At 42.5% G+C, this 14,733-nt stretch overlaps 1 protein-coding gene across 1 annotated transcript in view; it reads left to right on the forward strand.

The window, feature by feature from the left end:
* cdkal1 (CDK5 regulatory subunit associated protein 1-like 1) overlaps positions 1 to 14,733 on the forward strand; it is a 205,723-nt gene that overhangs the window by 75,461 nt on the left and 115,529 nt on the right. The window contains exon 8 of the mRNA XM_079164177.1: positions 10,306 to 10,409. Within this exon, the coding sequence (XP_079020303.1) occupies positions 10,306 to 10,409 (104 nt within the window). The remainder of the gene's footprint in view (positions 1 to 10,305; positions 10,410 to 14,733) is intronic.

Consider the following 14,733-nt stretch of genomic DNA (forward strand, 5'->3'; position numbering starts at 1 on the left):
TCCCATGTTGCTCTCTTTGTGTGTGTGTGTGTGTCTGTGTGTGTGTGTGTGTGTGTGTGTGTGTGTGTGTGTGTGTGTGTGCGTGTTGTCAGCGACAGTAAAAGGCCCTTTGTGAACAAGTTAAATCGTGACGCTTCAGCGTCATAAACAAGGAATTTACAGCCACTCAGTCAGAATGGTTCATTAAACTTGTGTGTGTGTGTGTTTGTTGCTGTGTCTGTTTGTGTGAACCATTGCCGTTACGCTCCAGGCATTAAAAAAAAAAGAAGCCCTTTGTTCCACAGTAACAGCTCATTTCATTTCATTATCTTTCTCTTCCCTGTTCTCTATTTAGTTACATTTTTGCCCGTCATAATCTCTGTTATTGTTATTGCAGTGCGCTAAAAGTCAGGTGTTAATGATCCTTCGCTCTAACCCCAAACCAATAACCAACTTCATCGTTTGTATCCTCCAGGCAGGTAGACAGGGCGGTGGAGGGAATAGGCTTCTCGTGGTTTGAGAGCTCTCTCTAACACAAGTGAAGCACTGCTGGCAGCTTCTACTTTCTAATAGATAGTTAGAAGTTGAATTCATGATCTGAAGGCTTGTGCTGCTGGTAAATGTGAATATTACACCATAATGACAGTGGTCATGCTTAATGCAAAACATTTTGATTTATAATTCCCCATTTATAATTCCCCAAACAGTTTCCTGAAGTTATTTATTTTTTCTTAGCCATTTGATGATACTGTGAAATTCTTTGGTTGTTGGTTTCTTTAGCCGCCATCCTCATTCTCCTTCAAATGCTTTCAGGGCTTGAAGGATCGGGAAAAAAACAGCAAACATTGAAGGATTTAATAAATAATTTGTTACGAGAGATGGAAATGTCTTACTGTTTGAGTTATTGGCCTCACCTATCTATGGAGTATAAAAGATAACCTTGCAGCCCATACAGTTTCTTATCCTCCTCCCTTTGTTCAGCTCCCTCTATTCAATTCCCTTTCTTCCTTTTTTTTCACCTTCTGACACTAATAGTAACATATTTATCTGCTTAACAGAAAGCTAATTTAATCTGGCCATTAAGCCACGTTGAATATTGCACGATGCCATTGTTTGGGTTTTGAAAAGATATTTAATACCTTTTTAAACATGAATGTTTTGGATGCTTTACTCCAGCGACATAGTATTAATCTCTAATCATGTTTTTCTTCTATTCATTTCTGTGGCGGGCTACGATCAAAAAGGATTTGAACGGGCTACTGTCTCATTGCTCACAGACCGTTATCCCTGCCAAATCCTCCATTTCTATAATCACCGTAGGAAAAATAAACACACATGCACACACCATGTAAACAAAGCTGATACCAAGTGAAACGTGTGTGCGTGCTTGTGTGTCAGCGTGCGTTTTGAATGTGTTTGTGTGTGTGTGTGTGTTGGCTGATAGGCCCCCCCATGTGTAGCTGCTTGTTTCCTGTAATTTGCGTCTGGCTGCCACAACTTCTCCATCCACTCTCCACGCCGGTGGAAGAATAGGTCACAGTGGAAGAATAGGTCTTATCAAGCACGCTGCTGACCTTTTTACGTAGATGTGTTTTAACCATTGTGACCGAGGTGTTGTGTCCAGGCCTTTAGCCAGCTGGGCGAGCCGGTCCTTTTGGGTCACAGGCGTCTAAATGGAGAGGAGAAACAATAAGCCTCAGATCAGGCGTGGCCAAAGTTAGGACTTAACTGAAGCCACAAAGCACGACCGCAATGTCAGAGCTAGACTTACAACCTTAAAGAAGAAGTTCATACAAAGGTATTTATTGACTACTGTTACTGACCCGATGTGTCACTAAGTAACGTGGCAGGACCAGAATTAATGTCCACATTCTTAAGAAGGAAAGCCTAATGCAGAAAGACGTTCGGTATTTCATTGATTTTAGGTCAAATTTATTTGTCATCCAGCAATAATGATTCCTTACCCCTCTATGTTGTTTTCACTTTAAACAATGACTGCTTCAAAATGCGATGGGTTTAAGCTCATTGCTCCTACGATTTGCACAGATATGACAGTGATTACGAAAGGTGCAAAATACAACATTCATATTATTAATATAGCAGCAAACGCCTATTTGCTGTGTGAAGATGTAGTGTTGTGATGTATAGCAGAGCAGAGCAGAGCAGGTGCACTCCCTCTCTGTGTGTGTTGCTATCCGAGCTTGTCCATGCTTTGTTGACATATTCGGACCGGCCGTGTGTGTGTGTGTGTGTGTGTGTGTGTGTGTGTGTGTGTGTGTGTGTGTGTGTGTGTGTGTGTGTGTGTGCAATATATACCACATTTCTGTCCTAATCTTAGAATCATTCTCGGCTCTGAATATTCCGTATTGGTCGGGCTCTAAAAAGTGGAAATTTCTTCACGGTACCACCTCAATGTTTTTCAGCACGCAGATGATGATCTTCAGCACCTGATAGTCGAGCTCCACTTTCTCCCAGTCAGCACTCCTCTTTAGTGCTTCCCTCGCTGCTCTTAGCCCCGTCTGCAACAACTTCTGTTTGGAAGTCAGTCAAACTCAGGACATTGTGTTTTTGATGCCAGAGAGCCTTGACGTGGTAAAAAACAGACGGCACAGTTTATTGGAGCCCCACCTTATAATAAAGACAGTCACTTGAGAATAGTAGATTCACTATAAGAAGAGGAGGCATTATTTCAGATAAAAGAGTCTTGAAAGGGAATGTGGTAGAGAGACACGGGGAGGAACGGGTGGAGTTTGGAAGTCATTAGCCAAATTAAAAGCTAATTGAATCAGGCCTATGTGCTCTTTTGTAATTTGAATTTCGCTGGCAATTACAGTGTGGAAGTGAATAAGGCCAATGACAATGAGGAGCCACAGAGAGACACATGAGTTCAACACACACACTTTACCCACAAATACTGTAATTTCACCACCACTGGGGTTCATGTGATATTCCCTGCAGATCATCTGTCCCTCATCTTAAAAGCAAATACACAAGCCACGTTCCACTGCTCTACTTGACTGCCTTTTCATTTGTTTTGATCTTTGGTCAATGATCTCATCTTTTCTTTTCTGTGTTGTTTTTCTCCCCGAGGAGAAGAAGTGAGAACGCTTCATGTGAAGCAGCGACCAAAGAGGGAGAAAATGTGCTGATGTGCTTGAGAAAAGTAGAGTTACAGAGGAGTGAAGGGTGTTTACACAAGGCTTTCTAATCACATACATATGTGTGTAGGATTGTGGGAATGCATGGATGCACAATATATACACACACACACACACAGAATCCCGTTTGATATAGCACTTTAGCACACATACAAAGACACACACCTCCACAAAGGAATTCCCATCTTTTTCTATTTCGTTCCCGACACATACATGATCATATGCAGGCATGCTCCCACTCACTCACACACACTCTCTCACACACAAACACACACACACACACACACACACACACACACACACACACACACACACACACACACACACACACACACACTAGCTGTGTACCATGGTGGCCTTTCCTGCTGTTTATCAAACCAATGTATGGGTAGTTTTCAGCTCCACTGGTCTGAACATATTATTCCATTTCCCTCTTCCCCACTGCTTAACACACAAATACATGCCTGACACACACACCCACACACGCACACGTGCATGCTCTCCAACCAATGTTCTTCCTACTCACTCACCAGGAGAGACTTTGCTCCCCACAGTAAATCCAAAAGATTGATGTGTCTCCTTGGACAAAATGAGATTGCGTGTCATTACAAGGCATTACACGACAGAACCCCTGAGTAACTGAATTAGCCCCAGTGTGTCACAAGCAAACATAGTTTACACACACACACACACACACACACACACAAACACTATGATCGTCTTACACTATTTGCACCAGTTTCTTCCATGTTTCCTTCCCAAGAGGTAGTCGTCAGGAGCATCGACATGGAGATGAGGCTTTATTTCTGTGTACATATGCAGTGCAGTCACATTATTTGGCACCTTTTTTTGTTACGTTGTTGCCAGTGCATTGGATTTTATTAGGAAACAGACCCTCTAGACCTATATGTGAGGTCGCTTACCGTTCCTATGAATCTGATTAAGTACAAAGGGGCTGTAACCCTTCTCATAGATACCCCTTCCCCCCCATTGTAGGGGTTAAAGTAACTGTTGTAATGTTTAATGACCCACAGATATCGGCGGACATTTGTTCTGTGGTAATGCTCTGCTGCGCCATACTGAGGCAATCTTCACTATGCTTCAGTCAATCAGGCGACATCATCATTGTGTGCCATTATTTGCCTGTGCGGAGACAGAGAACACAGAACAGTGTGGTCGTGCTGCCTTCGGTGGGTCTGCTGCTCACATATCTTGCCGAACCAAAGTGCTCCACTGTGACGTTCCCAGCACTGTAAAAACACCTCCATGAAATCCTATCGGAATGTTGGCAGAGGGACTTTCCTGCTTTCTGGCACATGTTGGTGAAACCTACGCAACACCTTGCCACTCGGCTGATCATGTGTAGAGGCATGCGTTCGATCAACCCTGTGAAGAAGGTACCAGTGTGTTGAATAAAAGAGATTTTACAGATCTGTGATGCTCCAAAAATACATAATTTAGTAGAATGTATGAGGTCTTATTAAGCATTCAATAACTTATCCAATACTTGCAGATATGCGTTTAGTTGTTGACAACAACAACAAGTGATTTAGTAAGTCACTTACACAGTGAAGTGGTTCGTAAGGCAGGCAGGCAACAGGTGAGGTGATTAGCTGGCTAAGCAGTGAATCGGCCTCCAGGTGTAACTTCAGATCCTGCACCACTTAACTTTATCAGTATGTCTAGTGGTTCACAACAAACAAACATCACACCATTATTGTCCAGTTACAATGGGCGGACTGATCTAGTACAAACACTGTCTCGAGGTCTGCCTATAGACAAAACAAGAAGTTGGGAAAACACTCTTAGTAGACATGGACTTGTGGTTTCACACACACATGCACATGCTCTCTCTCTGTAGTCAAAACAACAAGCGAGGCTGCTGTAGTAGTTACAGAGAACTCTAAGGTCAGCATGTGACCCATTTTACAAAACCCACACATGCAGTCACACACACAGTCACACACGCAGACACACACACGCAGACAAAGCTGTTTCAGTGTGCAGTGCTGGGAACACGACTAAATAACACAATTCAAGGGGTCACACAGGCTGGATTGAGCGCTGAGAGGAACAGGCCCCAGCTGCATTAGGACACACACACATACACACACACACTGGTCTATTTACAGATGAAAAGAAACATGCACACACACAAGCACACATCCAATACACACAAAAAGGCAAAAACAATATTATGTGTGAACTTTGTGTTTATTTATTTCTCAGTCTGTCCAGAGCTACATATTCGCAGGACAGAAAAAAAAAAGTCAATGGCTGCCTCGCTGTTTCTCAACTTAAGCTCTTGACTGTAAAAGGCTCCAGACACTCAAGTAAACCACTTTTTTTTCTGTATTCTAAGTCAATTTCATAGCAGTCAGTGAGCCATCTCTAAAAAGCCACTGATAAATGTTCACAAATATATGTAACCCCTAAAAACTGAAACATTTTTGTCATTTGGTTAAGTCTGTCATACTTAGAGGGATCCATCGATCAATGGCACGACAAGCTGACATGTTTGCATAGATTCTTGTACATGATGATGTCCCATATTGACACCATTCATATTCTCATCTAAGTACATCAAAAAAAGACAGGTTTGACCGTATCTATAACATTTTTGCTCTGGTTTCAATTCTTTGTATAAATGTGATGCAAAGAAGGCAACAACAAGCTAAAAGCATCTACATTTCTGTTTCCTCCCCTATTGTGATCACGGTTTAAAATGAGACCCTGTTAAGATATGATGCATATTGTCTTTATCGGAGTCGCACAGGATCATGCAAAGTTCCTATGTTACTTGAATGCAGCCATCCCTTACTGTATATCAAGGGTAAACGGGGTTTAGCTGTCAACCTTTCTCTGAATAACTAATCATCCTCTATTCATTGCTCCTAATAGGTCTTTACGCCATTGTGTCAGCATTCTTTGTTCCTTGACTCCACATTATTTTGCAACCTCCACTTTGACTTTGAGATGACACAAACAGCAAACTTACAGGCCCGAGGCTTTGTTCACTCGTATAATAACAGTTTTAAGATGTTGTTTGCTCACACACCCGCCCCGCCCCTCTCCCAGTCTCAACAATAAGTGCGATGAATAATCTTTCTTTACAATTTGCGAGGTGCTCAGACTTCCCCTCACAGTTTGAGCTTTGTTGTCATAATTACATCTTTAAGCCCGCACAATATGGACCCCCAAGAACACGCATATGACCACGTAAATACTCGCATGGCCCAATTTGTTTACGCATTGAGCAGTTTTCTAATTAACGTGTAGAGCCCTAAACGCTTATCATTGAGAAAACCTTTGCTCGCTCAACTCTCCAGCGCTCTGTCTGATGCAGCACAAGGGAGCCGCTCCAAAGGGAACCTAAACCGTGTGTGTGTGTGTGTGTGTGTGTATGCTAAGGGAGGTTTTCCAATGTATAGAGGAACCTCAGGGCTTTCCTTTCTTTGTTACCTTTTCAAGGCTGCAACCACACAATAGTCTCTCGCTCTTGTACACACATGCACATAAACATGCGCATGCAGACACACACGCCGGGGAGGTGGCCTCTCTCTCATTGTAACACACTGCCGACCTACACTGTTGTCAGGTACAACAGTTACCTCTGTGGTTTAATTAACTGGGACGAAACAGAAGGCGGAGAGGACTGAAACAAAGGAGGGGAAGGATGGAGGCTTGATAAGGAGGAGAGGTAGTTTATTATTTTTTAATTCTAGAAGTATTTCTCCTTTATACCACTGGGGGGGTTGTTGGTGTCGGTGTTTTTGTCGGCGCCATTTTCATGAACGTAACATTAATGTAAAATCATTGTGTTGTTTCAAAGTTCTCCTTGTTGCTGGGTGGAATAAAATGAAATTGAACCGTAATGACAAACTGTTCTTTCTCTTCCCTTGTAGTATGGAAGACAAAAAGTTGACCAGAATTAAGGAACCGAAGCTCAGCACAACTTGAATACACAGCACAGAGAGTGTGTGTGTGTGTGTGTGTGTGTGTGTGTGTGTGTGTGTGTGTGTGTGTGTGTGTGTGTGTGTGTGTGTGTGTGTGTGTGTGTGTGTGTGTGTGTGTGTGTGTGTGTGTGTGTGTGTGTGTGTGTGTGTGTGTGTGTGTGTGTCAGAGGGACACCACTCCTCCCCTTCAGTCACCGTCAGTCTCAGGGTGCTGACTCGTTGTCGCAATCTGTTTCGGCTGATGGTGAGGTCGAAACTGCTAATGCGTTGTTGTGATACTGGACTAATGCTCGGCAGCACACAGGCACATGGACACACATGCACATAATTGATGAAAGCGCACACACCCGAGCAGGCCACTGACTGTCTCTTGAGATTAATGTTGGTGTGATCCACTCAGCTGGGCCTGATCACATTAGGATGGATGGACCCCCTGGTGGTGCATGTGTGTGTGTTTGCGTGCACATGCAGGGCCCCATCTGTCTTTGTTTTCTCCACAGCTAGGTCCTCTGACCTAGCTGCCATCTTTAGTGCCCTCATCGCCGATAAGCAATAGCCTGAGAGGGCGAGATGGACGGACAGATGGATAGATAGCTCTCGTCTAAGTTAAGTGGAGCTGGGTTTTTTTCTTGGTGACATGTAAAGATGCTCCTGGTGTTTCACTTGTTTTTCAAAATGATGAATTTAAAGAGTGCTCAAAAACCTATAGGCTCCTTAGACCTTATTGCATTGCTGCTTTGTTGATCGGCTCAGTATCTAACAGTAGCGGGCAGTGGTGTGAATGTGCACAAGTATCTGAATGTGAACCGTAGAAGAATAGTCTCAAGTCACCTTTCCTCTGGGAAATACATTTCGGATTCAAGGATAATGTATTGTCATTATGCAACACAGGGCTGCACAACAAAATGCAGTTGTGGCCCATTTGCTCCATGAGACAAACGTGACTAAACAGAAGTGAATTCTTGTGGTGAATAAAAAAATAAAAAAAGGAATCCGGGGGACTTTTAGGAGCAGCAACAAAACAATTCTCTGGGCAGATAATACGGCTGACATCGTCACATCAGAGAAACATTGTCCATCTACTTGGACGTCGTTTGAGCGCCAACCATCATCGATGTGAACACAAGAGTCTGCCTCCTCTCATCCCACGGAGTCCTGCTGTCCGCCCTCAAAGTCCGCTTGATCCGGGATGCCACAATACAGCCATGTTTCTGTAAAGATGTGGGCACAACGGTCACCGACCTCCCGCTGCTGGGTTAGCCTGCATGTTCCTGCGACCGGACATGAGCCAGGAGCAGACAGTGTGGTTGAATGGCCTTAGGTCCTGCTTCGTTTAACTTCCACCCTGGCAGATGACTCCTCTCTCGGTGGCATTTGGTCCAGCAGGTCCGGCTTTGCTGGTCGGCCGTGGGCGCTGATTGTCTCGCTTTTGTTTCGCTTTCTTCCCAGAGCGGCTACAAGACTTCTTTCATTGAGTGGTGGACACTATGAGGATGCACCGATGGCCTTATTACTCTAACCCTGAGTTCTGTGTTGCTGGCTTTTATGCGCTGATCTTCTGGGGAATCCGTGATATTTCTCCATGAGTCTGTCACACACAGATACTTAACACTTGTTATCTACAAACTGTCTGATTTCATAGTCTCACACTAGCTGCCTTACATCACAGCATTCTGGTTGTTAATCATTAGTGAGGCATTTTAGTCACAGCACTGGAGTGTATACATTCCACACCAGACCAAATTCAACATTGTTACACTTTCAATAACGATAAATTGGAGCTTTTGATCTTGATTCTCTGTCAACATTACTGGTGCTGTGTTAAAAGATGGTCGTGTTGTTTTCTTTATGAGTAGCTGGACTGTGGTCCAACAATGGTCACAGTTTGGTTAGTATGGGGCTTATTATTTAGTGAAAACACCACTTGACATGCTGTATTTTACTTATGTGATGTTTTGTTTTTTTACATAACTGCTGGTATTCACTTGGCAGGCCTTGCTCCATTTCATCCTCAACTGTTATACAAAAAATAACAAATGTTGAAGCTATAGGTGCAAAATGCTACTATTTCTGCACCATACATGAATACACATGGCAAATATAAATGATGAGAAAGTGGGTCTTGTTTTTCTTTTTAGAATTATGATCCCCAAAAACACACGTTTAACTAATTTATAGGGTTTAACTCGTGTTCACCCAACAGCATTTTCCTGCAACAAACTAGAGCTGTAGCCAGAAATTTAAGCCAACAGTGAAAAAGTAAGTGAAAAGAAACCACTGTGGTACCAACAGTGTATATTTTTAACCCAGTATAACAAATTGGAGGTCAGAAATAAAACCCTAATGGAGTAAATACAAGAAGCCCTTCTAACAGTGGCCCTCCTTCTTCTTTTCAGTAGTGATTTACAGACAACTCTTGAATAAAAGCCCCCTTCATCCTGAACAAAGACTCCCCTAGAGTTTATTCCATGCCGTGCTTCTAGATGTGGTGGGAGGCAGTATTTCTCCTTTTTTCGGTTTAATTGTTTCTCCGTCTTAAATTTTCTGCTTCATAGTCGTACTCCCTCCCTTTCACGGTCAATTTGAATTATGCTTCTCTACTTTCTGTAAAACAAAACCGTGTATTGAGTCTAATCTTTCCATTGCTCGCCTCGGTGTAGCAGACAGCTGTCCACGGTTATTTTGGAGCTAGCTGGAGTCCTTCTAAACAGTTCGGGAGAGAAAGGACAATGTTGACTCCCTGCTTTCTTCTCCAGCGTCTGCTCTATTGGGAAAGAGTGCATGAATAGATTTCATTAAAACATGATAAACATTATTAATCTATCTGTGTACTCACCGTGTTCTCCTCAATCCCTCCTATTTCCACCGTTCATTTCAGTTGATTCAAGGGAAAATATTATTGGCTGGATCGGTCAATCTTGAGACATTTTTCATCAGAAGCAAATTAATAACATGGAGTTTATTGCCAGAAAAGTGTAGTACAAGAAGTAATCATACGAATTATAAATGAAGTTAAATTAGCTTTCCAACTTGTTGATATCAGATGTAGCCACATTTTCACATTGTTTTGTGAAGTTTGAATGCCTTAAGCATGCAACAAAGAATACAAACATTTTCATATTTTTGGGTTCAGTTTTATACTGTATAGTATAGAATACTGCTCTCTGCATCCATCACTTCCTCTCATCATGTGTCTGTTCCTGTGTGCCTAGGTGTCTGAATGCGTGTACCTACTGCAAGACGAAGCATGCCAGAGGAGACCTAGCCAGCTATCCCATCGAGGAGCTGGTGGAGAGAGCCAGCCAGTCTTTCCAGGGTGAGTACATGATCCGTCTCACACATGCCCACTCACAGACACAGTCACAATTTGAACAAGTTTGAATTACGGGTATTTGTCAATACGCACGATCTTCTCACAGTCTTCTCTCAAAAACGATACTTAAACGACAATTAGGGTCATGGAATGTCCGAATATACCGACTGATAATCCTGATTCATTTGCTGTGGGACGAGAAGTGCTGCTATTAAAGGTGTTGATAAAAGATGACGAGGGTTTTGGAGAGAAGATGCCAGATGAACAGCTGTTGTGCACTGGCATCTGTTCCTGAAGAGTAGACTCCCAGAATCCCTAATCGCACAGCAGACCATGCCCCAGGCGGGTCGGTCAAGGTCAAGTCTGCACATTATCAGACAAATCTCACTTCCACAGTAATTATTATACACAGCATATTATCCGTCCATGACTTTTTCTAAAAGTTGGTTGAATTTTATAAGGGATTTATCTGTAAAAGCATGCACTGAAACCATTACATAAATATGAAGTTCAGAGCCATCTTCCCTCTTTTTCTCTCCACTGGATTAGAAACCAATGTCCAATGCAACATTTCGGGTCTTTATGACCTATTCAATTTGAACATGAGTGTGTTAGAAGAGCTGTTTAAGCCTAATTAAATGTACAACTTGTTTATTCAGTGTCAGTAAACAAGTCCTCATCCCTGTATATGTGCTTTATTGATACCCTACTTTTAATGAAACTCCTTTTGTGGCAGGAACACAGCTGTGATTTAAGGAATTGGCTCAATGGTCAATTTCTTTTATTATCATGAACACAACAATTACAGTGAAGCAGTCATTGACATCTCAGACTCCCTCCAATTGTGCTCTTACAGATAAATACCTAAAAAACAGCATGTATAAATACAAATCCCTTCTGGAACAAATCTAATGAGAATGCTACTTGATACGAGGTATTCCACCTGGTATGGATGCTTAAACATTTGATCAATACACAAGTAGTTGCACGATGTTTGACAGTGCTCTTATAGTAATAGCAAAGATCAGCTTTACTAAGCACAGCTATTGTCGGTCTGAACACAGACTCAGTTTATATCTTGGTAATGAAAAACCAGAATATACCCTTGACAAGGACATTGCTCTCTAAATCCCATTCAGAACTCTTTAAAACAGCTGCATCCATGGCACTGCAGAGCCCGGGGGTGGGCAGTCAAGGGCAAACTCACCAGCTGCTTGAACCGTGGTGTGTGTGTGTGTGTGTGTGTGTGTGTGTGTGTGTGTGTGTGTGTGTGTGTGTGTGTGTGTGTGTGTGTGTGTGTGTGTGTGTGTGTGTGTGTGTGTGTGTGTGTGTGTGTGTGTGTGTGTGTGCACATGTTCGATGTGGGTGACGGTGCAGGGTGAAGATACACCTGCCCTTTACACTTGTTTGAGAAAAGTTGCGGGGCATACTGTTATTTTGGTAAGCCTGCGCTGTGTGACTAACGGTGTCTGTACTACTGTCTGGGTAACATAAAGATTTGGGTAAAATTCAGGTCCAGCTTCCATGACAACCCCAGACAATATTCATTAAATGAATGAATAAATACATGTATTCATTTAACCCTAGTTATCAAACAAACATTTACTCAAAACAATTTGCATGTTCATGTAAAAACGGTGGACTTGACGTTGGTTAACTGTAGTTGTAGAACACAGAGCTTCAGTTTTGAGATCAGATATAAAGGGTGTGTGTTCGTGTGTGTGCGCGTGTGTGTGTGTAATCTGTTAAAACGCAGGAAACATGAATGTCAGCGACGGTTAGTTGTTGTTTTCAAAACAGAGAAAGAGGAAGCTGGAGGTTACCGCCTGTCACGATTCACAGACAGTTGGAATAAGACAGTGACATGTAGATGGGTAATGAGAGAGATGAGGTTTCAGTATCTTTCTATTCCTCTCTAAGGTGGATACATTACAAAACACGTGTTTAAGTTGTTACACATTTAAACATTTAAGGGGTTTTACTGGCAGATAGTGAATGTAATATTCATAACTATGTTTCAATCAGTGTGTAATCACCCAAAACTAAGAATCGTTATGTTTTCCTGAGCTTAGAAAAAGCCATTTATATCTACGTAGTGAGCAGGTCGTCTTGCACCGCCATGTTTCTACAGCAGCCCAGAATGAACACGTTTTACGTTCTCTGAAGGTAGGGATGCGTTCTGAAACCCAGTATTACACGGGCCCCGGTGCTAAATAGCCGACGTTATTGGTACTTTTTATTTGATGTAATTTATTCCAATGCTGCAGCACGCATTTGCTCTGCTCTCTCTGTCAGGCTGAGCTCCTCCAACTACACACACACACACACACACATAGAGAAAATGAACCCGGTGACATTAAGGATATTCAAGTTCACGGTTAACTACATCTGTTACTCTACAGCAATAAAATAGTTGCGGGTAAAAGCCAATCATTTATCAATACATCTGTGAAAATCTTAACACAAGCACAGCATGAACATTTGGCCAAAAGCCTTTTCTTAGTAAACCTCTCTGCCGGCTGAGACGAAGCAGACAGAAGGAATGACCGATACTGACTGATGTCTGTGTTCTTCATTCTTTATAAACTTCACTCACAAATCTTTGGGCGTCCATACCCTTCTGATGTATATTTTGTGTGTCACATATAATGTATTCCTCTTTTGTTAAACAAATAGAATCATCTACCACATTTATAAACCAAAGGCTATTTACTCCATCAAATATTTTTGTTAGGTTTGGAATTACATTATGGCACCGCAGCGATGCCCCTTCTTCTCTCTCACTCTCACTCTATTAGCCACATTTTTCTTATCTCAAACAAATTGAGCCTCACAAATAGGCGCTGCAATTTGATTTGCTATTTGATGTCTTTTGAATAAAAAAAAAAAAAAAAAAAGGCTGCAAGTATGAATGCTAATTTTGATTGGCCAGTCAGCCGGCGTTGGGGGTATTTGATTGGTTTATCCCAAGGAACTTTGAAAGGATTTATGGGATTTATTCAAATGCGATTTGAGGTAAATAGCTCTCTTTCCATCTGGAAAAAAGAGAGAGTGAAGGAGTGCACAGCTTTTAAAATAATCTGAATTATTCAAATGTATAATTTTTAACATCAGAGAGGTTTGTTAATGTATGCAGGTAATGGAGGCTGGAGATGTCATAGAAAATGACAAGGTTGTGGGTGTGTATGGGTGGGGAGTGTGGGGTTCATGTGCGTGACAGAGACATGGGATTGAGTGTGGGTTGGACTGTGTGTTGGCACAGAAGTGTGTAACGTTAGGTTTACGTGAAACGGCTTTAAGTTGAGAAATATTTACCATATTCCTCTGGGTGAGCACTTCTGGAGATGGCAGATCATCTCCATGAGTTGAGTACAGTAGATGAAAGGTAAACAACCTCCAGCAGTCTTGTTCTCCTCCTCCTCACTTTTGACATAGTCCTCTGAACTTCAACATCTCCTGCCTTCATACTCTTCCTAACCACTTCTGTCCTCTCTCACTTCTTCCTGTTGTCTTTCTCTCTCTCTCTCTCTCTTTCTCTCTCTCTCTCTCTCTCTCTCAGCCCTTTTCAGTCCTAACTTCATCGCTGTTCCCCTCTGCCCTCGTTCTTTTGTCTAAACTTTTGTATTTTAACTTCTTAAAAGCTTCACATCATCTGTGCCTTAAACAATGTTGGACAAAAATGCTCATCAGAGGAGAGCAGCAACTTTCTCAGTGGTCATGTGATGTGTGACCAAGCCTATAATTAAGCAAGGGCGGGGGGGGTCTGTCTGGGGACTAAATAAACATGAATCCAACCGTACATGCTTCATGAGGTGTTTCTGATGCCCATTACAGAGCAGCCAATACACTGCAGTACCAGGCTTAACTATAATATTCATATTTCTCTTTCACTAACATTTGTGTTTCACATTGAAAGCATCTTTTAAAAAGGCTGAAACCTCTGGAACCTGTCCTATAAACACGGAGGCCGCCTGAGAAACGTGACAGGAGACGAGGGGCCAGTCCGACAGAGCGAGGGAACTCTATTTTTGTTGTGGTCCTCAAACCCCCATTGTGGCTGTCGCCCTGTCATTTTAAACCGTCAGTTTGGGTGTTTTTGAAATGGCCCCATCTAAAACAGGACGTGACGCCCCATAGCTACAGACACACTGCTATCACTCCCACATGACACACTCCATTAGTGTGCATAATGCGTCTCAGCCATCTCGACACAGCTTGATTTTTGGGCTCTAGCGAGTGTTGGCATCATGACAAACACAAGTGAAACCGCGTATCATCAGTATTGCTTTTCTTTTGGGGGGTTTGGACAGCTGGTGCTCTGCTCCCT

Source organism: Pholis gunnellus (assembly GCF_910591455.1).
Source record: "Pholis gunnellus genome assembly, chromosome: 8".
Lineage (NCBI taxonomy): Eukaryota > Metazoa > Chordata > Actinopteri > Perciformes > Pholidae > Pholis > Pholis gunnellus.